At 41.5% G+C, this 27,950-nt stretch overlaps 2 protein-coding genes across 2 annotated transcripts in view; one reads left to right on the top strand and one right to left on the bottom strand.

Annotated features, from left to right (window-relative positions):
- Positions 1 to 27,950, bottom strand: part of pik3c2g (phosphatidylinositol-4-phosphate 3-kinase catalytic subunit type 2 gamma) — a 42,460-nt gene that overhangs the window by 7,768 nt on the left and 6,742 nt on the right. The window contains 22 exon segments of the mRNA XM_051952083.1: positions 5,762 to 5,909; positions 9,095 to 9,376; positions 19,252 to 21,063; positions 22,024 to 22,149; positions 22,255 to 22,334; positions 22,446 to 22,509; positions 22,622 to 22,718; positions 22,838 to 22,956; positions 23,493 to 23,661; positions 23,785 to 23,894; positions 23,993 to 24,149; positions 24,283 to 24,452; positions 24,538 to 24,674; positions 24,777 to 24,906; positions 25,019 to 25,111; positions 25,223 to 25,330; positions 25,417 to 25,597; positions 26,390 to 26,484; positions 26,643 to 26,736; positions 27,756 to 27,817; positions 27,819 to 27,856; positions 27,859 to 27,944. Of these exon segments, the coding sequence (XP_051808043.1) occupies positions 20,911 to 21,063; positions 22,024 to 22,149; positions 22,255 to 22,334; positions 22,446 to 22,509; positions 22,622 to 22,718; positions 22,838 to 22,956; positions 23,493 to 23,661; positions 23,785 to 23,894; positions 23,993 to 24,149; positions 24,283 to 24,452; positions 24,538 to 24,674; positions 24,777 to 24,906; positions 25,019 to 25,111; positions 25,223 to 25,330; positions 25,417 to 25,597; positions 26,390 to 26,484; positions 26,643 to 26,736; positions 27,756 to 27,817; positions 27,819 to 27,856; positions 27,859 to 27,944 (2,269 nt within the window). The 3' untranslated portion in view covers positions 5,762 to 5,909; positions 9,095 to 9,376; positions 19,252 to 20,910.
- On the top strand, positions 456 to 19,400 carry LOC110952782 (1-phosphatidylinositol 4,5-bisphosphate phosphodiesterase zeta-1-like). The gene is given in 12 exon segments (XM_022196496.2): positions 456 to 648; positions 2,070 to 2,271; positions 5,304 to 5,448; positions 5,750 to 5,902; positions 7,601 to 7,789; positions 7,957 to 8,089; positions 9,125 to 9,241; positions 11,625 to 11,797; positions 14,812 to 14,836; positions 14,839 to 14,937; positions 18,883 to 19,032; positions 19,289 to 19,400. Coding segments are annotated over 12 exon segments (1,662 nt in total). The 3' UTR covers positions 19,372 to 19,400.

The raw sequence follows: 27,950 nt of genomic DNA, 5'->3' as shown, positions 1-27,950 counted from the left end.
ATAGGAGAGGGAGGGAGGAAGGGAGAAACGGAGGGTGAGAGGATGGGAGAACTTTGTCTCGAGCAAACATCCTGACTTCTCTTTTATTCTCTCTCACGCTGGGTTTGAAAAAGTAGTATTTTAACAGTGAGCTCAGGTAAAAGCCAAGACACATCTCAGGGATGACATTTCTATTCACTATTCCTCCCTGTATATTTTTAGAGAGCAACTGATGTTTTGTGCCTTTGAAAGACGAGTGTTTAAAATATCTACAAAATGACAACCTAAAGAATATTTTGAAGTGTTAAGCCTTAAATGGACCTAAATTTAACACTTTTAACATTATGACGTTGGATATTCAGCCTCGAAGAAAAGCAGAAGCCTATCCCAAGTTCGAAATTTCACAAAGACACTAAAGAACAACCTCAGTGCATCAACAACAAGGGTTTAAGAGGCTATGTGATTGTGTGCAGATCATGATGAAGAGAAGCAAGGCCCCCTCCTCCAGGAGAGCTGAAATCCAGCATCTGTACCAATGTTACGCCTCGGGCCACACGGCTTTGCCTGCCGCTGCCCTCGTAAGGTTCCTCCACAAGGAGCAGATGGAGCTCACAGCAAATGAAGAGACGGCAGAGAGTTTGATAGACAGATATGAGATTGAAGAGGCAGGTGAGTAAAGGGAGAGTTGTGTGCCATGTCAGACTGCTCGCTGCTCGTTACTGTGGGTAAAAAAATGGTTCCATTCTTTAAGGACTAAGGCACTGACATGTAGTGATGCTAATTTAGTTAGAACAGAAGTTAAGGCCTGAGCTCCAGAGGTACCTGACTGACAAAGTGATTTGCTGTAAGCCCAGGAGCTGGTGGGTAAAATGACAGAAGGAAAACAGAAGAGTCAGGCGTGTCAGTGGACCAGTGGACCAGATGTTGTCTCAGGCCCGGTGTACTGCAGGCTAAATTCACACCATCGCAAACAGCAAAACACAGAAAACAACGAGGCTCACAGCTTGCCTCTGCAGTAAATATAAAGCAGAGGTCATTTGTTCACATCATGGCATGATCTGTGTAAGAAAATGTTTTGAGCAGTAGTTTGGAGCTTTTTGAGGAGCAGTTGGCTTGCTTTCCTGTAAATGCTGTAAATTAATTTCATCAATTATCTGAAAACAGAGGTGGTCTGGAATTGATATATCGTCAGTAAAATAAAAGCCGCTGAATTTCTTCAGCTAGGAACATGGTCAATAAAACTGATCCTTTTCACGGCATTTTCAATTTTAGGATAGTTTTGGGTTATGATGTCTTTGTTATGACCCTGCAGCTAGTTCATCAAAATAGAATGTGGCCATTTTACATGTTGCTTAGATTTGTCTGAGTACATTTTTGACTATTTTGCCTAAAGAGTGTCATACACACCCTAGACTAAACATACTTTACTCTTGGTTTGCCATTTGATTAACCATTCAGGATAGCTGCACAGAAATCTTCTCTAAGTAGCTACAGCGTCCCCATGTTGATCTGTTGGTCAGTGCTACACTTAATTCCAGACTGAAATATCTTAACACCTATTGGGTGGATTAGCATAAAAGTCTGTACAGACCCTAAATGGATACATTTATGTAGCGCTTTACATGATACATCACATTCACTGATGGCAGGAACTACCATGCAAAGCACTAACCATGACCCAATCAGGGGTTAGGTGTCTTGCTCAGGGACACCTCGACATGAGTACGACAGGCCGAGGGATCGAACCACAACCCTCCGGTTGCGAGACGGCCACTCTACCAACTGAGCTATGCCGCCCCAGACTCTCCTGGATGAATTAAAATAACCATTCTGACTTTACTGACTTTCATCTAGCATCTGGCACAAGACTGGTTTATCACCAAATGCTTACAAAGCATCAGTCTCAGCTGCACAACTAAACAAAGACGGTGAACTCTGTACACCCTTGGTCTTGTTGTTCCTTTGACCTGTTTAATGTTGTAACAACAGGAACTGTATTTCTGCTTGAGCTGGCTGTTGTAATCTTCTTTTAAAATTCTAATGCTGATTGTGAGTGCCAGTGTTTAGGTCACTGTTTCTTCCTCCTCCAGCTAAAGAAAGCAGGTCCATGACGTTTGAAGGCTTCCTCAGATACATGGAGTCCAAAGACTGCTGTGTGTTCGACCAGGCCCACACCTCAGTGTACCAAGACATGGACCAGTCACTGCCCAGCTACTTCATTTCCTCATCACACAACACCTACCTGACAGGAGATCAGCTGGTGGGAAAGAGCCAACTGTTTGCCTATGCTAAGTAAGGAAGAGTTGCATATACACACACACACATATACAGTTTTTTGTACGAGAGAAACTGTACTGCGCAAAAGTTTTGAGGCACTGAAGGCAAAGTGATGATGCCACATTAACTTTATATTTATCAAAGAACCTTATGCAAAGTGCAGTAAGACACAAACATCTAAATCAAATTGATCTTTGGCCCGGCCGCTCCTTGCCTTTAAGTGTCAGTGTCTAACGTCCCTTTATGTAATGTCAGACTGACTCCATGATGTTAGGGTTTAGGACTCTGTGCCATCTGTTCCTGCACTCCTTGTTGTTTTTTTTGTCACTGAAGATGGTTTGTTTTGCTCCTGACTGCATATTTAGGGTCACTGTCATGCTGTAGGTTAAATTTCAGATGCCTCCCTGATGATATTTAGTGAAGGGTAAAAATCTAGGCGGCAAACTGTTTTGCATTGCGTGTTCTGACACCTTTCTATCATAGCCAGACTTCAGGCTTATAGAGAGCCATCACTCCCCACAGGCATCAGTGAGCCATGGGTGACCAAAACTCAGTCGTTGCTTCACTGGCTGGCCTTCCTTGGACTACTCTTAGTAGCTGCCTGCCACTGCATGCTGGGAACTCCACAAAATCTGGAGATGCTCCGACCCAGTTGTCCAGCTGTCAAAATCACTCAGATTCATAAACTGCCCATTGTTCCTGCTTCCAACACATCCGCTTCAAGAATTGATAGTTTTCTTGTTGCCCAAAGACTCCACCTCCTGAAACGTTCCACTGTAACGAGATAATCAATGTTTTTCACTTCACCTAATAGGGGTTTTAATGCTTTGGCTCGTTGGTGTACAGTATATATATATAAATATATATAATTGCAGGTTAATACAGGTTAATATCTTTTAGCAAATTGTCCAAACATCATTTAATCTGAAAAATCCATAATGTTTTATCAATCTGCTACTTTATATAGACACAGCACAAAACCAACAATGAATCCCATTTAATAATAAAGCATCTGGCTGAAATGCCCATCTAAAAAGCCCTTGAATATGAGATTATCCTCTCAATCCAGACCTACATGTTTGTTATTTGGATACTCTTTTTCCCTCTCATTTCATTGACCCACTCGTGCTGAGGCAGACAGTGAAATTGCTGCGGTGTCTTTATGGGACAATGGAGGTGATTACAAAAGCGGCTGATGGCAGCAGAAGTGCAGTATTTATGGTTCCAGTGAAAGTGCTGAGTGCCCTGACCGGCTGGTAGAGTGGAACCCTCCGACCCAGCAGCCTGGAAGCTCTGGTTTACTTAGATAATGAAACAGTGATCTCAAGAGGAAAACAAAGTGGCAGTGGCAGGAGGCTGCTTTTTAGAAATCCCACTCGCTCACAGGTGGGAGAGGGAGGAAAACAAAATGACCAGATGTTGGGTTGCTATTTGTTTAGTGACAAAAAAAACATGCCTCATAAGGGCCTGTGTGGTGCAAGGGATGCTAAAACTAGCTACCTGTGTTTTTTTTGTCCATCATCAGAATGCTTGAGCTTAAAATGTGCATCATGACAAATAAAACTACCATCAACACAGGACACCATTCACGCCTCTTAGGGAGTAAGAAAGAAGAAGAGTCCCACTTTGAAATACAAACTGAGATCTCAGAGCTATGATAAAGGCAGAGTAAAATGTCTGGCTGTAATAATAAGTTGGCAGGTTTTGCTAATACTGATCTAGAAAGAAATAATGCTTTTGGTTTTGAACTGTCTGAAGTTCATTTTACTTCAGTTTCTGTCACTCTCCTTCTTCGCCTTCTGTGTCATCAACAATACGGCTCTTTTTCCAGTTGTAGTTTCAGTTCAGTTTTTACTTTTAATTGTAAAGCAAATCTTCATTGTCTTGGGGGATTTCAGACCTGGTGTCAGACAGAATCGAGAAGTGAAAGCGAGGCTTAAAGGGAACCAATCTAAAGGCCAATGGGGTGATTATTCTATAGTCATTATATTGTGCAATCAACATTTACTTCATAATGATAAGCTAAAGCAATAAACTTGCCTTTTGCATCCGTCTTCTTTGGAGAAAAAAATGTATACCATGCCACATACACAGTTCTAACTTCAAAAACTGTGTTTACATGAACACACCCTTAATTGGCCCTTTCCTTCTTTATGTCTCCCTTGTGGTGTAGCTTTCGACAGTTTTAACCATGAAATTCACTTTGAACATACCAAAACAACAAATAGTACTTAGTGGACATGACTCCAGTTCTGTTAGCCTACAGTAAACATTGCAGGACTTAGCTTATAGGGTGAATTTCATGCTTAATGAAGTGCAGAGAAAAGGCACTTGGTGAAATCTCTTGAAATCTATGTTCTGCAGTGTTGGAGCTGCTTAACATTTGACTTTGGACATGGAGGCTGTAAAGAAGTAGTTCAAAATTTTGGAAAATACACTTATTTGCTGGAAGACTGATGCCACTCACATGTCTTTGCATCAAAGCGAAGAGCTGCTTAGCCTCCTTAGCAACTTAGCATCCCAACAGAAGCAGAAGAAACACACCCAGTCTGGATGCCACAATCATTTACCTCTAAAACAGAAATAAACTGGTAGAGAAGCAGAACCATTTCATCCAGATTTAAAATGCCTGGAAAATAAGGAAGAAATAACCTTGCATCATGATACATTTGCAGGAAAATACATCATTGTCATAGTGAGCATTTGCTCCACTGTTGAAGCGATTTCATTTTTGCCCAACGGCAATATAAAGCAACATAAATAAGACCACCCATTTACAGTTGTAATGCACTAAACTAGTAAAGAAAAATCTAAACGTAAACACAGAATTTTGTAGTTTTACATGAGGTGATCCAGACATAGTTTGCATGTTGGATTCAGTTATTATATATTGATATAACGGCTCACATCTATGAGAGGAGTGACAATGGAGTTCTTGTATATGGCAAAGTTTTCACCAGAACGGTTCTTACAGCTTCTCCCGGACTACATTGTGTATGCTATTGCCTTATGCATCTCATGTTTGTGTGTTTGTGTGTGGAACTCAGCGCTCTGAGAAAAGGCTGCCGCTGTCTGGAGATTGACTGCTGGGATGGTCCGGATATGGAGCCTGTAGTTTACCACGGCTACACCCTCACCTCCAAGATACTCTTTAAGGATGTCATCGCCACCGTGGAGCAACATGCCTTTGAGGTAGAAGCATATAGTTTGCTCCATGATACGGAGTTCCTCTTTCTAAGTGGTGCCTTAGGTATCTAGTTCACTCCTGCCTCCGTAGGTACCAGGAGTCCCCACTGAGCTGCATTTGCTCTAATTAGGAACCTCTCTAATAAAAAGGCCTTGTCTGCAAACTGCCTTTGATTTAGCAATTCCAGCCATTCTCTGTGAAAGGCGTAAAGACTTTGGACTGCAGAGAGATGATGGCAATTGCTGGAAATGGAGACTAATTCATGATTTTTGTTTTCTTTGTTCTGGTGTGATTAATTCTTGACAGGTGTCTGCTTACCCAGTGATCCTGTCTTTGGAAAACCATTGCAGCAAGGAGCAGCAGGAAGTCATGGCCCAGTACCTCATCTCTATCTTAGGGGACAAGCTACTGACAGCTCCGTTGGATCATTCGACCACTGGAGACCTCCCAAGCCCAAATGTAAGACCTGTAAGAAGTCAGAGTTTGGCTTTGTTAGCGGTAAATAATAGGCAGAATCTGTTTGTAATGTTGGAGCTGCTAGCGCAAGCAGAGGAGTGACGGTGTTTGCATGTATAAATCCTTGTCGTCTGTCATTGGAAAGCAAACCAAGGAGCAAATGAGACCTTTTCTTCGTCACGGAGGGCCTCATTAGTCTCATTCTGAGGCTCTGCGTTGCTCTCCTCCACCAGCATGTAGGAGCAAATGGACATCTGCATTTGCGAGCCCCTTTAATCTCACAGAGAGTCACAAAATCTAATGTGATATGATTGATCCTGAGAAGCGTCCATCACTTTAAGCGTGTTGAGGCACTCGAGCTGATAGTTCATTTATATTACCCTGATTGGGTTCTGACTTCTCCTCTGAAAGCATCTGTCTCAGCTCATTACAAAACAACCGGCCTGGAAGACACCGACACAGTCGCTCTAGTCGATTGAATAAGATGAGGAGGATGAAGGGTTTTTTTTCTACGGATGAATATGTGCTGCCTCGCCAAAGTGTCTTTGCGCCGTCTGACTTCAACTGCTTTAGAATTTAGTGCAAAAATTGGTTTATATTTTATCCTCAGAGTGCATATTCCCCTTTTCGCTTTTTATCTTTACGAGTTTGGAAGTTGGGGGGGGCTTTCCATAGGAGCCTCGACACTAATGGTTTCATCTTGACTATTAACCCCTGCAACTGGAACACTAAATCAGTATTCATGTTTTAAATTCATGCAGCCTCACACCCAACTTTCTATGTAATTATGAAAGTGGAAACCAATCTGCGATTTTCGGAATTGCTCATTACTTGCACGACACTCCGACCAGTTACATCAAAGGTTTTAAAGCTGTTTACCAAGTTGTCAGAGCCAAAGATGTAAAAGCCAGTTGTCTTGGCTCTATTTCCTAATTATCCAGAGCTTTAGCAGAGTTCAAAATAAAGCTATAATTAATTAACATATTATTACACTACTTTATCCTGTTTTTGCTGTCAGCATGAGGCAAAACTCCCCTCAAGAAGCATACATGATACCATAAATCGGCTCAACCAGAGCGAAGCCTCTATTTTGGCTCTGCAGACTGTATAATTTTGTGCAAGAGTGCTAAAAACTAAAAGAGCGCAGTAAAGCAGTGCCAAGTGGAGCTCTTAAGCTTGTAATTTTTGCACTATATGGCCTCTTACAGGTTGTTGACGATGCAATAATTTTGCATATCATGGCTGTGCATACAGTATGTTACAATGGCTTCTTGTCAAATGGTTCATCTTGGAGCTGCATCCAGACCATAATGCTTTATTTGCTCTTCGCATATTGCTGCTCATTGGCAAACACAGCCCCATACAATACTGACAGATTTGGAGTCGGGACAGTGAAATGTAGCAGCAGATGTGTGATTCAGTGATTTGAAACACCTGCTGCTTCTGTTGTGTTTCTTCTTATCTTTCCAAACTTGGCCGTGGTTTACATGCAACGATGAGACTCTTTGAAGAAAAGCCTCTTTGTACCAAATCATAGCGGGGGTAGTTGGTGCAAAAAAAGAGTGTTTTGATGTTTGTGTCCGAAGTTTGAGGGTATAGTTTGATGCAAATCTGTGGTGGTTTTTCATGTCCGTTATTGGGGAACATTTGCATTCATTCATGTATGAATTTATACTTTATCTGTATGTGTGAACATGCCAGGACCTGAAGTATAAGATCCTCATCAAGAATAAAAAGCTTAAACATGAGACAAAGACAGAGGATGCAGCAGGGGCAGAGGAGAGTGCAGATGAGGGCGAGGAGGAGGATGAGGAGGAGGATGAGGAGGATGAGGATCAGCAAAGCAAAGCAAAATTCTGGCCAACAAGAAAGGCAGGGTCAAAGAAGAAAGTAAGTTAGGGGTTTATCAGTCCAGTCAGAGATTTGGCAAGAACAGTTAGAAACAGGTATAAACAAATTGATTTTGTATGAGAACCAGAAGGCAAAGCTCTCAATCTGTTGTTTGTCTGCATTTCATTTCGGTCTCTGAGTAGAAGAAGAAGGTGGTGGTGGCTGAGGCCTTGTCTGACCTGGTGATATACACCAGGTCTGTCAAGTTCGTCAGCTTCAGTCACTCCAAGGACAATCAGAACTGCTATGAGAACACGTCTATGGCGGAGAAGAAGGCTCGCAAGTTAGCCAAAGCCTCAGGTAAGGAGCAATCTATTAGTCTGAGTTATGAGACAAGGGAAAGAAAAGCGGAACTTTTAGCTGATAAAAATGTGAATTACTAAATCTAAATATTACAAAATAGAATTTTGATGAGTGCAGCAGATTCACTTGATTTATCATTACACCGAGCTCCCTCTGCTCTTTGGATGAGCAACGTAATTACTGTACATCCTGGGCCATAAACTCCCATAATAGTGAGAGCATATTGAACATGGCATATGCAGCATAGGGGAATGCTTTTTAGGGAATAAAACACAACAGCACAAGGCCAGAAATGTGCCTTGCACTCTCGCTGCTGGAGAGGTGAAAAGAGCCCACAGAGGTTTGAATCAACGGATAATCAGTTAAACTGTCATCACGCTGCTGTGCCGCAGTATATCGGAGAAACAGAGTGATGTAGAGAAGTGAAATCTGTTCCTGCTGAGGAGAAATGACACTTTCCAGACATACAGCTACATTATGAGCTGGTTGACTTGGTTGGCAGGGACCATTAACAGTCTTAGCTATGCTGGAGCTGTAAAAACCTTGTTTTGTCAAGCCCTGCAAGAAAGCTACACAGCTATGGTAATGATATCACACAGACTGAAGCCGCGTGCCTGTCTTTTAGCCCTCAGAGCGAGAATAATTATACATACTACATCAAAATCTAATCAGAAGAAATGAGTTTCCACCTTTTAAGATATCCTCTTTCCATTTGACATTAAGGAGTAAATAGCAAATAACTTGATTTGTCCTTTCTACAGGATTCTTTTTCTTTTAATTAAAGCAATCTAATCGTTAAAATTCACAAACATATCCAATAATCTTATCAGTAAAGTTAAGAATCTTGTTGTAAATGATTAAACGCCTCAGTGCTCTCACTGGATCACATCGCCACTGTGACTAAGTCAGAGAGTTGGATTAAATATTACAAGATCATAGGAATGACATCTGTGAAGTCTGTGGATGTTCACATTAATGAGCGTGTCGGAGGACATGTTTGACCTTTGATGTGTTGTGATTCCGCTCTCTCAGGTCTGGATTTTGTTCAGCACAACCAGAAGTTCCTCAGCAGGATTTACCCTGCAGGCTCCAGAACTTCTTCCTCCAACTTCAACCCTCAGGAGTTTTGGAACGTCGGCTCGCAGCTTGGTGAGCGGGAAGAGTGTTCGCTTTTCAGCTTTGGTGTTGGAGGCCTTCTGTGGGTCGGGCTTGTTCCTGTGCATCCCGCTGTTGCTAGATTGGTTTGAGATCTGGAGTGTTTGGGTCAACGCCTTGAGGCTCGGTCTGCAATGTTAAGGTTGGATTCATGTTAGAGTAACATCCACATCAATGCCAAGACCTACAGGTTTCCAGTAGAACATTGTATTCCAATGAACTAATCAATATTATTCAGTTCCCCTGAACAGCCTGTCAGTGGTTCTAATGTTGTAGATAGAATAGAAATATTTTCTTGACCCCCAGGAGAAATTCTGTTGTTACAGTGGCAACCAGAAAGCCTAAAATGACCACCACCACAATACAAATAAATGAGAAAATCGAAAAAAAATACCAAAGCACAAAATGCAGAAAAGTGTAAATATATACTATGATTAAAAAATGTGATAAAAGAAAAACGCACCATAAAATGTCAAATGCTAACAATAAAAATAAACAGTGAATTGGAAATTATAGTCCTGTAAACAGCAGTGGAAAATGTGCAAGCAGTGCAATGGTAGCATAAAAACAGACAAAAGCAACAAAGATGCTACAGTATTTGCTAAAGTAAAGAAATCTGAAATTACTTTCATGACAAATGCAAACGCTGTTTTTCCACATATTTTTGTCAAATTTCCAAGTGCGTGCACTATTACCTAATATGCCTTTAGGGGAGCTGCAGGAATAATTGGAAATGTTTATAAAGCATTTAATTAATTGAGCCAATCTAATTACAGAAATGAGTAAAGCATAAATAATAAATACATTACAATCAGTTTGATTAACACATTAAATAAATTATGAAGCAATTACATTAATTTGTTCATATTTAAATGTGCGATAACGCAAATCATTAAAATAATAAATTAACTAATAATAAATATGTCGGATTTAAAAGAGGTAATGGAATATTCCTGGAGCGCTTTAGTCTCTGTAACCTGTGTTTCTATTTAGGTCATGATCAGATTCCTATAGACATACATTTAAATGCTTCAGTACAAAAAAAAAGGATTTCTTTGATTTCTGAGTCAACGGTGTCAACAGAAATCAGACATTTATTCACACACACACAAAACAGCAACAGCAATCAATGTCAAGCTATTGAAATGAGGAGAATTGCAATCCAGAAGTTAGATAGTCAAACTTCAAAGGGAACAACCTGACCAAGCATCCTGTCGATTAGCAGTGAAAAGAACATTTTATTCCAGTCCGCAGCCTGACCACCTCATCTGTGTTTTCCCTGGAGCAACTCTTCTCCCGGCCGTTATCACATCTTTTCCAAATCAATTTGCAACCTCATAAATGTGTTTTTTCTTCTCTCTCTTTTCTTTAAACTACAGCCACGTCTGGGTCAGAGCTGAGCTTTTTTCTTTCTCCACAGTTATTTCTTTAGAGTCAAGCATGAGCATCGGGCTCGGCTCCACCTAACATGCCAGGGCTTCCACAGTAAAAAAAAAATCAATCCTAAACTTCACATACTGCAGCCCTCTAGTAATGCACGATTTACCCATGAGGTTGAAGTTACAGCCCTGATCTGTGTGACGCTGCCTTGGCCAGTGTTCCTGTCACTCTGTCTGCCTTTGTACATCCTCCTCATCCACCTCCATCCGTCAGTCAGCCGCTGACATCCAGCCCTGCTGATCGCTCAGCAGACTGTCTACGTGCTTTGGTGGCAGCTGTGCGGATGGTGATCTGTACTTTTCACAGTTGCAGGGGGGCTGCGGAACAAAGCAGCAGCAGCAGCCTAGATGGATCAATTGCAGTCAGACGAGCAGCACATCCACTGGGCCTCTGTGACACGCAGGAAAAATGTCGAATGAGATCCAGTGCAACGTGTTGATTCAGACAAAATTAAATCTGTGTTTTTCCAGGATCACCGGGGATTTCTTTGCAGCCAGATAGAGATGCAAATCAAATCTTTTGTTCGGTTTAAATCGGTTCTTTTCTTCTGGTAATCTGTTCACATGTCTGAAATGTGCAGTCACTGATGGTGCTGAAGAAGACGCGGTGCACACGACAGCACAGAGCTTTACACTGCAGAAGAATTCACTACACAGGCAGTCGCTGCACAGTTAGGGATTCTGAATGCCTCACTGATGCAATGTACGCCATTGTTGCAGAAACATTTCAAGTCATTGTATAATTTAGCTCTCACCAGCAGAATGAAAGAGCGCTTTATAAAAAAAGGAAGGTAGGAAGGATCATCTCATGCTGCTTCTTTTATTTTAACAAGCTTTACACACTCTCAATTTGTTCCTATACTGTGATTTTTTTTGTGCCTCTGCTTTGTGGCTTCTTTGCTTCTGCTGTTCCAAGATTGTCCCATGGTGTTTTGCAGTGGCTCTCAATTTCCAATCTCTGGGTTTGCCTATGGACCTTAATGATGGTCGTTTCCAGGACAACGGAGGCTGTGGATACGTCCTGAAGCCGGCAGTGCTCACGTCCAGTCAGAGGAGCTTTGATCCCAGCTGCAGCCAGCACAGCCTCAAACCCACACACCTGCTGCTCAAGGTACCGCAATGGAGCACTGAACTCTGAATAATCCACTCATGGTGGATTTATGGATTAAGGTGTAATGTTACAGGACTGTCTGTGGGTGTGTGTTCTCTACGCGTGCATATGTGTGTGTCTATGCTTCACAATCTAGGGCATTGTGGAGCTCATCCTACTCTTTGCCTGCAGATAAACGCTTTCCTGCCGGATGCTGTGAACCAACAATGATGTAAAACTCCCCGAGAGTGTCTGTTTAATTAGATTATCTCCCTCAGAAAGTAAACGGAAAAGAGAGGCAGGGGTGATCTAATGCAATTAGACCCAGGGTCCAATTAATAAATTATCCCTATCCCATTATTTTAAGCATCTTGGGGGACGGTAACAGCAGCAGTTTAATGTACGGCTTCTATGCCACATGACAAAGGGTGAAAGGAACAGAGCAAGGTCACATCTTTTTATTGAGTCCATTAGGACAACAGTCACACAATGCCTCCTGTATCTGTCCATCTATATCTGAAGCTTTGTACTACAAAGACAGTATGTGGAGGTCATGCAGAAAATTGCAGAGGAGGTAGATGAGAGAACATGTGATGTTATTGTGCTAGAATCAGCCTACTGTCAGCTATGAATCAAAGTGAGAATAAAGGCTTTTCTTTACCCAAACATCTTACTTAACATCTAATTTAGTCATACAGGTTGAAGCATCGTTCTATGATTTCTGTTTTCCCCTCAATTCATTTGGGATTAATAGAACTTTATGGTGCTGGCAACATTAAACATGCACAACAATAATTAAAGCTGCAAGCAGCATTGAACGGGTCCTCGCATCTTTGCTGGTCAGCAAATCCAAGCATGTCCACTAGGTGGTGCTGTGACTGCGAGTGTATTTTGACCTATGGATGTGATGAGGGCCAGACTGTGATGAAATGGTTGTTGCTAGAGGTACAGACCCGTCCTGTGGACTACGGATACGGCACTTGCCATTTGCCAATCAGATACGCGAGATCTGGTCACGTGACTCCCGGTAGACGCTAGCGGTACGGACCCGTAGCATTGGTACTACAGGTACGGACCCTAAACCTGACCCTAACACTAACCCTAACCTTACCTTTGCTTACCTTTCAACAGTTTGCAGTGGTTAGCAGCTACTTGACTCGCGAGACTCGCGTACGGGTCCGTATCTGTCTGGCAAATGGAAAGTGCCGTATCCGTAGCCCACAGGCTACGGGTACGGGTCCGTATCTGTAGACACCAGGTGGCGCTATCACTGGGACCGTATATTGGTCTATGGAATTCATCAGAGTCAGACTCTGACACATTTAAAATTTGAGGCAGACTGGAGCATGTACAAGCTAGTTATAGGTCACTTTCTGTCTATCCACCAGGTGGCGCTGTGACTGTATTTCAGCATGTGGATGTGATGAGGGCTGGAGTCTGATGACACATGTAAAGTTTGAGGCAGATTGTAGCATGTACAGGCTGGTACTACAACATTTCCCATGTCATGGCGAATTGTCGAAATTAGCCAGCCGCCATTTCCACGCCCTCAGACTTTTGCGAAGCATTTTGATCATTTTGATCACCCATCCCTGGTGTACATCCTTGCCAAATTTAAGCTCTGTCAGGGTTAGCCTTTTTGAGTTTCTAGCTTTTGAAAAAGTGCAAAAATTGGGGAAAAACATTGCAAACTTTCATAAAATTTAACAACACTCGGTGACACGTACTGGATGTAGTAAATATCTGAAATTTTGTGGCGCTATTGACCAACTTTGGCTTACATCTATGCAATTCCCCTAAAATATCAAATTTTTCACCGGTCCTGATTCATGTGCAAAGTTTCACGCGTTTTCAAGTATTTTTTGGCTTCAGAGTACAAATGAAAAGTCAGCCAACGAAAGAATAATACTGTAGAATAAAGCCATGAGTTTCAATAGGTGCTCGGACCCAAATAATTTCAAAACAATAGCACATTTCTTTGAAGAAACACCTCTCTAAAGGAGTCTTTCAGTTTGTCTAATACAGGGCAAACTAACAGACAGATGTACTTTGTGTTCAGTGTTAATATACACATTTTAGTCTGCTACCAGGCTAAACAAAGAGCGTAATAAACTTTGCTTTAAAGTCCCATCATACAGTATCCCTGCTATAAATCTCGGCTTTGTTATACATCTGATGACAGAAATGTGTTTTTAGCGGATAATAGTTCATGAAGATGCATAGACTCACACAAGTTAGACAAAAGCAAATCAGACCTTGTCTTCTAATAGAATATGCACACTCACACACACTCACACGCAAACACACACACACACACAGCACAATGCATGAAATATAAATGTGATGTTCTCTGTTTTTTGGGTGCCCAGGGAAAACGCCCTTCCTTTATTTATTCACATCATCATTCTGTATTATTTGATCACTTGAGGGAAGATCCTGCTATCTTGACTCAGCTCTCAACTCAGAGAATCAGATTCATAAGTAGCATTCACTGTTGTAACTACGGTAAGGTCGGGGTTCCAATTTCTCAACGCTCAATTATTCATCTGTTCAGGAAAACAATATGTCCCCCTGAGCTTTCATGAGTCTATTTAGCATAAAACTGTCAGCTGTAAGCTATGATGTGTTTTTCCACAACAACTCTTTATGTAATGATAAGTGCTACGTTCGCGCCCACAGGAAGGGAGCGTTGTGACTGTGGATGAGCAGAATGCAGGGTGCTCGGTAGCATGACTTTAGGAGAGGAAAGGGACTGTAATTTTGGGCCGGACACTGTAAAGCTTCATCAGTGCCAAGCGGGGCATGCCGTGATAAGTACATGCAGGTTTGTCTTTGATCAGGGCCAGAGGAAGGGGAGGCTCAGTGTGAGAGGACTGCAGATAAGCCAGCCTTTCTCCAGACTATGTAATTACAGCCCTCTCCTCTTCTCTACCCTCACTGCCTCTCTTGATTCTCTTCTATTCTCACTTATATTTACTGTGTATTAGTGGTACGAGTGACTCTTTTCTTGCATCTTTGTGTGTGTCTATCTACAGGTGATCAGTGGCTCCAACCTCCCCGTCCCAGGAGCAGTAAACCTCTGGACCCATTTGTCAGAGTGGAGACTCATGGAATTGCGTCTGATTCCCGCAGAAGATGCACGCCCACTGTCAAAAACAACTGTAAGTGCTGCAACACAAACTGTACGATGAATTCGTCAAGTCACAGTGCCACCAGACCAGCAGCACTGAATCAGATTTGACTTTACTTTTACCAGGCTAAAGGGGTATTTTGTTAGAATTAACTGATTGAGACTGGAGAGTATTTCCATTTGAAGTTATATTTTAAGTTTTGTAGAAATTTTGTCAGAGATTTGCAAGCTTACACTTCTTTAAATTAGCCGCCGTATAACTGTCACTTCCTTTGAAAATGTGCAGTTGTGGCAAAGTCAAATGCCGTAGAACAATACCTGAAGTATGCTGGCACAGAAGGAGAGGAAAACCAGACTACAGTGGAAAAAATGCTCCTCTCAAACAAGGAAACAAAAACTCATTTCAAGGAACTTTAACCTTGAAATAAGTGAAAAAAATTTGCCAATAGAGCAAGTGAAAAATGGCTTTGTAAGATTTCTTGAAATAAGATATAATATTTAGAATATTGAGATCTTAAAATTAGCTGGAAAACTTATTATAAGCTGTATTTCACCACGATTGTCAAGCTTCGGGGTCTTAACCCTCCTGTTGTCTTCATTTACGGCACCAAAATATAATGTTGCCTTCAAAAATTCAAAATTCAGCAAAAAAAATCCTGAAATTTATAAAAAATTTGCAACATCTTCAGGAAGAAAATTCCTTAAAAGTTTTCCTAAAAAAGAAAAAAAAATTTGGCAAGAAATAAAAATTTTAAAAATATATCCATCCATTCTCTATACACCGCTTTATCCTCACTAGGGTCGCGGGGGATGCTGGAGCCTATCCCAGCTGACTCGGGCGAAGGCAGGGGACACCCTGGACAGGTCACCAGTCTGTCACAGGGCTACATATACAGACAAACAATCACACTCACATTCATACCTACGGACAATTTAGAGTCATCAATTAACCTCAGCATATTTTTGGACTGTGGGAGGAAGCCGGAGTGCCCGGAGAAAACCCACACATGCACGGGGAGAACATGCAAACTCCATGCAGAAAGATCCCAGGCCCAGGCTGGGATTTGAACCAGGGACCGTCTTGGTGCAAGGCAAAAGTGCTAACCACTACCCCACTGTGCAGCCTTAAAAATATATAAAAATTGTAAATATTTTCAAAAAATGATTAAAAATTTTCCAAAAATCTTAAAAATATCTAAAGTGAGTCCATATTTATCAGTAAAACTTCTAATATGTTCTTTAAGAACATTCACAAAAAAAATCAACCAAAAGCCAGTGAAGTTTGCTGGATTTTGATTGTTTTTTTTCTGAATGTTCTGAAAGAAACAATTTTTTTACCATTTCTTTTTTCAATCAAATGTTCAAAAATTTCCCCCAAAAAATGATGAAAATGTGGACGTTTTCACTGTGAAAATATTTATTTTCCCCTGCATTTTCAAACTGTAAAACAGCTCAATTTGAGCCACAGGACAACAATGAAGGTTAAAACAAGATAATTTCAAGATTGTTTGACTTAAGATATTTAAGATGTATTGTCTTAAAACAAGTCCCTCTATCTTGCTGAAGTGTCACTTGTTAAGAGAATTTATGTTAAATCAAGTGGGATGAGACATTTTAAGTAAAAAAGACAAATAGACTTGGTAAGATTTTGAGTTTTTGCAATGATAAGAGGCTTCTATGACTAGAATCATGTAGATAGATGCTGCACACAGGATGAACTGGTCCTGAACACATTATATGGGATAAGACAAAGAGCGAGAGGAGGAAGAGACTGAGTCCTGAGGGGCACAGAGCGCTCATGCAGGGACATAAATCATAAAATCATTTCAAGAAACAGATAAGGTCACAGTTGAATACAAATGAACGTGTATATAGATGAAAAATTGAATGTAACTGAAGATCTTCAGCAAATGTGAAAATTTTTGGCAGAGTTCTGGAAAATTGGCTCTAAATAACACTTGTCAAGTTTCAGCAGCATGACAAAGATGCTACTGTTGGTCTATTTATTAACTGTGTAGACAACACTGCCAGCCTGTTGATCTTGTCACCATTTTGGTCCAGACTGAAATATTTCAACAACTATTTGATTAACGACTGAATGGATTGTGAGGAAATCTTTGCAGAAATTGGATTCCCGCACAAGATGAATTGGAATAACTTCTCCTCTTAGTATCGGTAGCAGGTTTAAATTTAAAGTCAAATATTAGCAAAACTAATGAGTTTCACACCAGCCTCAACTGTAATCCAGGTGAACATTGCACCGACAAACACAAACGCTTTACAGAATGACTAGATTGCTGTTTTTTTAAGTCTTTTTTTTGGCCAATTTAGACACAATAAGTTGGAGACAGACAGGAAAGTAGGGGGGCAGAATGGGGGAAAGACCTGCATCAAAGGGCTGTGAGCTGAAGTCGAACCTAGGCCGCTGTGTCGGGGACTTTATGGGTCGCCCAGTCAACCAGTTGAGCTATCTGGGCGCTCCACGCTGCTGTTTTTGAACAATAATTGGAATAAGTGAATGATACCTCTTCTCCGTCAGTGTGTCCTCTGCTGTGAAGGTACAGCGGCTTCGCTCCACAGCACCGTGACTAAAAAAGAGCTTAGTCTGAGAGTCGTATAAGTATGAAAGCCTTGTAAGTGACATAAGAATCATAACTCTCAAAACACATTTTCGAAAAAGGACTTTTGTTTACCTTGTTCTACAGCTCAGAATATAGTGAGGATAATATAATTTTTTGTGATTTTATATATAGATGTTTGGCCACAAGCACAATATTGATATATTATCATCCCATGTTTATATGGCAAACTTCTCTACATTTCAAGTTTTTCCTCTCCAAATGTTTGGCCTTTCAGCTTCTTGGTTTCCATTAACAGACCATAGCCATAACACAGTGGGGTAGACACTGACTCTACACATCTCTATTAACTACTTCTGGAGTGCTTCCTGTCAGCTTTATGCCATTGATCTTCATATTTATGAAGAACAGACTTTACTGTGCACAGTACATCCTGACGAAAACCTACTGAGGTGCTTTTATTTCTAAACTGGACATGAAACCCTCAGCTGCACATGAACAGGCAATACAAAAAACACTTGCATATCTTTTAAATGCACCTGCAGAGCATTTCAAAATTAAAGAGAGTAAGTTCATTTGAAATAAAAAAATATTTTTATTGCCAGTTTAGCTCATAAAAGTAAATCGTGTTTAGGACCTCTCAGTAAGAGCATAATAATAAATTATTATTCAACAATAATAAATTATTATAAAGCATTGTTACTGTTGTGGGCTGCTCAGTGGCTTGGTGTTAGCGTTTTCGGTTTGCAGCTAGAGGATCTTTCTGCATGTTCTCCCCGCGCATGCATGGGTTTTCTCCGGCTTCATCCCACAGTCCAAAGACATGCTGAGGTTAACTGGTAACTCTAAATTGTCCATGGTGTGATTGTTTGTCTGTGTATGTAGCTCTGTGATGGAATGGTGACCTGTCCAGGATAGACTCCACCCCCTCCACGATCCTAATGAGGATTAAGAGGTGTATAGATAATGCATGGATGGATTATTACTGTTTTCATTGGTTTAAAGAAAGAAAGGCACATTATAGCCGTTTCTTCCTGCTATAGCAGAATGATAATGAAGGGCAGTCATTCTACACAGCGCTACACTAAAGAATAGTCTGTATTTGCATGACAAAGTACTGAGCAGTTTGTGTTTGCTGCCAAAAATGACACGATGAAGGTGGCAACAATTAACTAAAACAGTACAGTTGTCAGTTATAACACCCAAAACAAGCTGAAGCTTTATGGCAGAGCGGATCTGCACAGTCAGGTGATCATTCTCTGTGGGTTTATCTCTACTAGTGGCTCTTCCACATGAAACTAATCCCGCATTTCTATCAAAATGCTTATTACAGCCGCTTTAACTAAATCCAAGGACCCCTGCTGATTCTAATCAACTTATTTTCATTCTGATTGCAGCTCTGAGTCCGTACTGGGATGCCGACATGAACTTCAGCATTAGTGTGCCTGAACTCTGCCTCATCCGCTTCTGTGTCAGAGATCAAACCGGCCTCCTCAGCAGCGAGTTTGTGGGCCAGTACACGCTGCCCTTCACCAGCCTGAAGAAAGGTGAGCCACAAGGCAAAAAAAACAAAGCGACCAAGGGTGGGGCGAGGGGGTCAGATGAAGAGCTACATTACATCAGGTGACATTGCCAGCCATCATTGTATTTCCCGTACATTCACAGTGTCAGCAGTACCGAAGGTTGCTCTGCGGTTGAGCTTTTGCGGAAATGATCCCCGTCCATCTATAGGACGCTCACGTACTGTATTTTGCAGCTATACATACCTTCCTGTTCATGCCTCTCTTTCTTCTCCACCTCCAGGCTACCGCTGGGTGCCTCTCCGGTCTCGAGACGGATGCAGTCTGGATCCAGCCTCTCTTTTCGTCTTTGTCTGGTATTCCTAAAAACAGCTCTTCATATCAGACTCCCTCACACACACACACACACACACACACACACACACCTTGCCAGCAGATAGAGAAGCGTGGCTGATGCAGCAACAACAACAACAAATAAATATATAAATAAATCAAAAAAGCACCATTTCCTCAGATATAAATACCAGTTTTATTGTCAGAAAATAGACGTGCCTTTTTTTTTCCTCCCCTCTGCCTGCACTGTGTGCTGCAGAGGAAAAGACCAGAAGGTTCCAGTGGGGCTGAAAAGACACAATAATCATTCTTTGACTGGATCTCTCAAGTAATAGAGAAACAGAGACGATAGAGGAGCAATTATAGTGACAGAGTTGATCACGAAATAGATGTAACTCTTCTATTAGGGCCAAAACTGATGGAAAAATACATTCATTCTCCAACTAGTAAAGAGCAGCAGCCAGCATTTGCTTCAGAATCCTACTTCCCTGTGAGAGAGCCAGCAGGTAATAATATAAATAGCATTCACAGAGGTATACATTATTGAACCAAATCCAGTGCAGGGGAGTCTATTTCTATTCTCGTTCATCACTAAATCCGATGAATGAGGCCGAGGAAAGTACGGGTCAGCAGGCCTGTCAGAAGGAGGACAGCATTAAGATAACATGAAGACCTGCCTTAGCCTGGAAAGAGTGAGCGAGAGAGTGTGCGAGTGTGTGTGTAGGTGTTTTTTCAGGGGTATTTGTGTTACCGCGTGACTGTCTGCCTTTGCGTGTTTGTGCATGCATGTGCATAACTGTGTTTGAATGCCACCGATGGATAAGACAAAGGATGGAGTGAGGGGGAGAGTGTTAAGTCAGCCCCTCCGGCCAGAGAGGCAGCGTTGTCACCCAGCTCACACACTCTCCTCCTCGCCCCTCTCTCTCCTCCTCACCCTCATGCCTCCCGCCTCCTATTCCACCGGTCAAGGACATCCAGTTGACACGGCTCGGAGGGACAAACACGCTCAGTCTGGGCAGGTAACAAGCAGGCAGCTCTAAACAGCGCCGCATCGCCTCCTCCTCTTTAATCTGTCACATCAACAGTCTCGACCACGCACACGTCTACAAGGACCGCTTTGACTCACGGTGAAGAAAACAAAGCAAGATGAAATACAAATGAAAGTGCAAGTATGAGAAATAATACTTTCTTTTCTTCAGCCGTCACCAAAGTAACATTCAAAAAGCTCTCTAATAAGCAATCCCCCTTCATTTGATTAACATTTAAAAGTGATAAAAAGACAAGCTAAATGATGCTTCCTATAATAAACAGTCTCTTGTGTCTTTTAGTCGGCTTTGTAACTTCATCCGAACGTCCCATCCGCAGCCACTGTATTCAGTTCTGAAGTGGGTTCAAGTTGCAGCTGATAAATAGATATAAATGGCATCCATTGTTCAGTGTAAAGTGCACTGATCCTCCTCTCAGGTGAATTTGTCTCCCTGTTAAGAGTTTGGAGAATCTCTGAATGGATTCACTCCCTCTGTGTGGTTGCGCCCCCTGCTGGCAGCGGGTCCACAGTGCAGCTCCCTGAGCTCAGATTGCACAGTTCCCCAGTGGAAACCAGGTCTCCTTTTGCAGCAACTCCTCCTCCAGTCTAACGTTGGTTGCAGCCACAAAGGTCTTCTTGCTCTTCACCGTCACTTCCAGCACCATCCCATACAGCAGCGGGACATAACTGTACTCCAGCTGTGAGCGTGAGGCAGACGCTTTAATTATCAAACAGCTCTGCATTACGAAGCAATTTGTGTTCACTTAGTGCTCAGCTTTTTGTCTAAAACTCTGCAACAGCATGTTTTTTTTTTTTTTTTAGTCACATCCATTAGATTCTGTTAAAGCTTCACTTTGCAACATTAAAGCTAGTAAAAGCTGTCAAGTGTGTGGGAGGCTGCTGGTCAGAGTCCACTGGGTTCAGCACTCAAAGATCATATTAGACGCTCACAGTGAGGAGAGTGGCACCGCAGCAGGCAGAGCAACATTAAAAGTGGGAATTACACAAAGTTAGAGTGAAATTATACAACTCTAAATGACAATAAGAGGGATATTAAGCCGGCATTTATAAAACAATAATTGCTTTTAAGTTATGTTAAGTTGCTGTGGAGCAGGTAAAGGTCATCAGTACACGTCATCTGCTGCATATATGTTCAAATCCAAATCAAGGATACGGAAGCTGAGAAACCATGCTTGTACAGAATAGCAAATGCTACTGCTTTTATGTACGAAAAACTACATTGTTGGAACTTCCGGGATTTGTAGTGTTACTTGCTGGCCCATTAATGACCCACAGTCACTTTAAATCACTGTGCCTTGAAATGTATAAATACTGTATATTGAATTTTAATTACATTTAGTGTTCTATAGGTTTTAAAATTAGAAGTGCTTTTAATTTTTATTGTACAGCAAGTTTTTCCAGAGTATATACCAACCTTTAATGTTAATGTAACTAACCTGCCTGTCCTGTCTTTTTATTTATCTTGTTGTATGTAAGCTGCTGAACACTTGAACTTTCCTCGGGATTAATAAAGTATCTATCTATCTATCTATCTATCTATCTATCTATCTATCTATCTATCTAAGCTAACTGAATCCAAAAAGACGCTATGATTGTGCTAGATCATGGATAGAGGGAAAAAGAGATGAAAGTTGTACCAGTTCATTAAAGATGGGGTTGTCACTGTTGCGAACCACCTTTGTCTTCCTCTTGGAGCGCTGCTTGGGGTCTGGTCTCAGACGTGTGACCACATAGGCATCAGGGTTAGAGCCATTTGCCTGCTTCTGTTGGGGAAAAAAACAGGGAAAAGAGTGGAAAGTATTTCATAACAAAGAGCACTTTTACTGCGTCTACTTTTCTTTTTGTTGTTAAGAACAAAGGCAACTCACGATGTTCTTCAGGTGTTTTACCAGGACAGACAGCTTGAAGTGAGAGTAAGAAATGTAAAGCTGGATCTGAGGACGGCTTCCTGTAATAATTCAACACATCAGTGCCGGTAAATCACTGCACAGCATGTCTTTTAAATGAACACAATATTTATCTTCAAAATACTGCCTTCAGCTGTTGTTCTTACGGTTACCTGTAGCCACACTTTCATGAACTTTGTTGGGGCCGTCCAGAAACAAGCTGCACACAAACTCATTCTGTAAGTGACAAAGTGAAGCGGGTTAGAATCACTAAAAAAAAAAAAAAAAAAAAAAAGAGATCAAAGAGAGAAATCAATCAGTGATGGAGAGCAGAACAAGAGAAACCTACTCCTTTGCATGGACCCTCAAAAAGCTGCTTCAGGTATTTATTCAGCAGAGACATCTTCCTGCGTGGTGTGAACGACATCTGAAACCAGCTAGGAAACCTTTACCGAGGAAGGACAGAAGACGGGCGTCCAATTATGTCATTATTGTGGAAGAACAAGTAAGTCGTGCCTCAAAATAAAATGGGATATGAGCAGCATGTGTTTCTTTTTCCACTTACTGAGGCAATGCTGATTCAATGAAGTATTTCTGCAGCTGCTTGTGGATGAGCTCAAATTGCCCAAATGTCTTCTCACTGGTCAGAAAACCATCATGAATGGTTATTCTCAGGTCATAAATCTGAAATTGACACAAAACTAATTAGTAACTGTGCTGAAGTTCCCAGACAGTAATAGTTATTAATGTTTTAGTCGTTAAAAACACTGACCACATGAAAACACCTTCATTTTTACGTCATTGGAACCTGCCTTTAACTCTTCTAAAGGTTGAATCTACGTAACCAGTGCTTGTGATTTAAAGAAAGGTGCTTTAATCTGTCTTTGAACAGTTACACCTCAGGAAACCTCTTCTGATCAAAGAGCAGCGAACACCAGTAACACTTCTCACAGGACCGCAGGGAAAAGACTTTCTAAACCCAGCACTGCTGCCTCGGAGGCTGCAAGTGACAGTGAACACACAAAGCCAGGGGTTATTCCCATCTGACCAGAAAGGTGTGAACCTGCTGTCATTTCGTCTCCCCCTGACTATCAGGAGCAAACACAGCACTCTCCGGTGCATCAAGAAAAATCTCTCAGTGAGGTTTCATCACATAAAGTCCACAACAAAACCTACATTTAATGAATCACTACACCCCAGAGAGCCACATGCAGCCTTACCACATCTTTTCCTTTGCCAGTGTATCCCTGAATGACAGCTTCCTGGATGTTGGTGCTGGGAGCAGGGATGCCATCCCGGGTTAGCGTTTCTTGTTTCTTCCCTTGAGCCATGCTGTGAGTAAGGAAGTTAAACTTGACCGCAACACAATCCATGCTCTCCTTGATCTTCCTACATCAGAAACGGCACACATTGTTAAAGCACCAGATTTGTTACAACTGCAGACATAAAACAAACAATGTTCATTTGAGAAAGTTAGGAGGATTGACAGTATTTATTTGTGTGTTAAATTACTTTGTGAAGTAAGAAGTGGCCTCCAGGTCTGTGTCATGAGGTCTGAGGTTGTTCAGGACGTACTGCAGGTCATTAGAATCCTTCAGTTCTGGCATTCCCGCATGTAGCATCTGGAAATTCACACCATGAATGAGAATATGTTTCACATAACTTTTTCTGCTCTCACATATAACCAGGAGATAGCTGTGCTGCTGTTATTTAATCTTACCAGCTCCAACAGGCTGAGTATCAGTGCAGAGCGCCTTCTGATGATATTGTAAGCTTCACAGCAGAGCTCCACAAAGCGATGCAAGCGCTGAGGCTTCTGTCCCCCTCCTGTGATGAAGTGCTGCATCTCAGATGTAAAGATGAAGGGTGATCGGTCCCTATTATTGAGAGACGGTAGGTTGTTTTTGGTTCACATGTTTCTTTATCTCCTTGCTGTTCAAACAAGAACACCACTGTTGTCATTTTCAAAGTGCTGCTCATCTTTTTTTTTTTTTCTTATTGTTGACTTGCCTTTTAAAGCTTCCAAACTTCTGTGCATTGCCCATAATCTTGCCAAAGTCAATGTGGAACATGTGTCCACTGTGTTTCAGCATGATGTTGTCATTGTGTCGGTCACAGATCCCCAAGATGAAGGTGGCCACACACCACCCAGCGCATGAGTGGATGAAGGTCATCACAGCCTGCACATAAACAACAACATTTCAACAAAAATATCCAGCAGCAAAAGCGTATAGAAGAGATGAGATTTTCTGTAAAAATCTTAACCTTCTCGTAGTCCTCCTTAGTTCTGTTAAACATGTGGAACCATTTCTCCAGTGTGTCTTCTCGAAGGGTCCCACCCAGACCCCACTTCTGATGAATCTTTGCCAGGGTCACCGCCTCAGGCACCACTTCCACCAGGCCTGACAGTCACATAAATGCAAACAGAGAAGCAAAAAAAAAAAACATGAATTCATGATCTATTAACGTGCATTTAAAAACACAAACAAATCAATCAAACTGACCTTGAGCTTTGCCCGTAGAGAGACACCGGTATGTGATCATTTGCAGGTCCAGCCCCTCCTGAAGCCAAACTCTGTCCATCACACGGACTATCTGAAGCACCAGCATGTCCTGACGCAGGTTATCTCCTGTCTGAACAACACACCTTCACTCAGAGCCAGGTCACAGGGCTCTTCTGTAGTTTTTATCTGTGTTTTGCTTGAAAGGAACAAGCAAACATGGATCAATAAGTAATATTACCCACCTTGCAGATGACACTGATGTTCTTGGCCAGAGGGTCAGTACAGATGAATGGGATCCCCAGAGGAGCAGCATTGGAGTTGTAGAACTTACAGGCCTGGAGGTAACATATCAAAGAGTAAACACTCCTACCAAATGGCACAGGACTGGGTGTATGTTAGATAAGGAAATGATATCTGATGTGTACTGTGTTATGTAACGTTCTTACATCCAAGTTCACTGCCTTTACACGGACGGCAGGATCCAGTGGTAGACAACAGCTGATGTCGTTTTTGAAGAAGTCATCAATCTTCAGCTTTTCTTTATTTAAAACATTCTGCAGAGAAATGCAAAAAATAAAATATATTACCTCGAGCCCGTGAAAGGACTACGTGAATGAGAATGAGGGAGGCGTTTACGGACCTTACGTCGGGCCTTGTCAGCAATGCGGACTTTCTCAGCCACCTGTACGAGCAGGTACACCAGACGGGTTTCGTGCTCCAGTTCCTGCCTCAGTGCTCGGCCACAGCAGCGCCGCAGGGCAGCCTGAATTTTACCGAACCAGTTCTGGTAGTACGGGTCACCGTGGGCATCCTCCAGCAGCCTGCCAGCACATTCAGACATTAACCAATACTGTACATAATGAAATGAAAAACAGAGCAGAAAAAAAACACAAAATAATACAAAACATTTTATGTAAAACAGTGCTAGCACACATTCAATATTTTTTACTGACTACAGCACCTCAGATTACTCTGCATTTGTAAATAAAGTGAAATATAAACTTTAATGCAAACTATTATCATGTTAACTGAGGGATCTAAAGCCTAAAAAGGTTTCATCGTACCTGAATTTGTTTCAAGAACGCAAAAGTTAAACAACTTGCACACTGTAGGGATATATGGTATTTTATACAACACTTCATCATGTATGTAGAAAAGTACGACAGAGGTTCAACATAAAGACAGTGCTTCAATTAATTAGTTATCCAGAACCACACATATAAGTTAAGCTAGTGGTGCTGAAAAATCTTGCCATGAACAACTGAAAGCAGAAACCCATGTTAGGACAGAAAAAGAAAAGAAAAATCACACTGAAGATTAGAATATGATACAAAGGTAGAAATATATGTTTATCATTAACATTGTTCACCAGTTGAAATAATATCTGTGTCTCTGACTTTATAACTGAGGCAGCTTCTGTTTGTACTAGCATGTACATTGACCTGTTGCGAGGCTTCCATATTTTTACTAATACCAGCAGTGACCAGGACAGACTTGCGGAACTTTTTAATTTCTATTCAAGTTAACGCAGAGATCAAGATTTTCAAGTGGATGAAACAACATTTTTATGATAAATTCAAATATGCACTCCATCAGCCGGGTGTTCGACTCACCAGTAGAGCTGCTGGGCGATCCGCATGTTCCTCAGCGATCTCTCCAACAGAAGCATCACTAGAGGTCCATTCAGTTTCCACTCACTCTTCAGAGCCTGCAGGACACAATGACTGGTCAAACACATCAACATCAAACTGTGTCACCTGCTCTCAAATTTAAAATCAGCTTGGCTTGGTGCTGAAATAAACAACCTCTAAATAGAATGATGCTCTCCATTATTTAGAGGTCATCGATGTGTGATGGTTTGTTTACCTGCACCAGCTGTGGCAGAAACTCCTCAAACTCTAGATCGGATATCTGCTGAAAGAACTGAACTGCAGCCGTCCGTACAGTCTGATCATGAAAACTGGAAGAGATGCATTAAGTCATCAAACAAGACTTACAAAAACCTGTTCCATGGTAAATATCACACATGGAAGCCTTGGTTATTAAGGCCTGCTCCACCAAGTGAGAGCAGAAGGATGGACATTAGACGGTCAATGTTTTAACCGGAGTTCTTTACATCTAGAGCTTGACAAACTAGATGCTTAGGGAGACATTACATGATGATGTAATGAGAAAGAAAAGCCTAGACTTCAAACAGTGTTTCAGCAGGAAGAAGGAGTGCTTTCTATGGAAGAGGGATTTTGATAACCTGACATGATCTTACTAGTTCTTTAAAAGGAATTCCAGTTCATTTCAACCTGGCATGTTTCCTAGTTATGTGGCGACAGTGGCTCTAAGTGTTCTAACTTTGAACTCTTTTCCACTGTTGTAGAGATTTGGAAAAATGAGGAGTTGCACAAAGCAGCTTGATAAGATGAGATAAAACTGCATTACTGCCGAAAAGAAATTATACGTATGAGCTCCCCAGAGCTTTTCAAAGAAAAGCCATGTTTACATGAATAATTGTGATGTTTGTTTTCAAGTTTGACTGAACATCTGTGACTGAAAGAAACTGAAGTTTCCTTGAATTCACACTACCAGGCAGCAATCTCCTCCTGCAGCCTTCAGGATATAGCTTGTGACGTACCTTGCTGTTATCTGCTACCCCTTTTTCTATCTGTCTTCCTTGACCTTCATAGGTCATTTTTTTGGGATTACATAACAAATTTTTGATGTTTTTTAATTTCTTTTGTATTATTCATGATATATATATATATATATATATATATATTTTTTTTTAAAGAATGCATTGAAAAGTATCACATAATATTTTGCATCAAACACGTAAAAGATGCAGATAACAGCAACTATGCTTACTTCTTAGCTAAATATACAAACAACAACAACCGAAAGCATTTCTCCATATACTGTACTTCTATTTCTGCTATTCTTGGCAGCCTTGGCGTCCATATTTATGTTTGTGACCCGAGTATAACCTACCTGTCGCTGAGCAGGAAAAGGGCCTCCTCAGGCAGATGGATGGGCCAGTTCTCTACGACGGTGGTAGATTTCCGTCAGGTCTTCAGGCTGCCACCGGGGGCTCCACCCAGCAGCAGGTGGAGGAAAGTGCTTCCTTTGTCAGCATTGTAACGTTTACTCCAAAGAAAGGACTTCTCATTCTCTGTTAGGCTGGTG

Source organism: Acanthochromis polyacanthus, chromosome 8 (assembly GCF_021347895.1).
Source record: "Acanthochromis polyacanthus isolate Apoly-LR-REF ecotype Palm Island chromosome 8, KAUST_Apoly_ChrSc, whole genome shotgun sequence".
NCBI classification, from domain to species: domain Eukaryota; kingdom Metazoa; phylum Chordata; class Actinopteri; family Pomacentridae; genus Acanthochromis; species Acanthochromis polyacanthus.
This window is presented reverse-complemented; position numbering and strand designations above follow the sequence as displayed.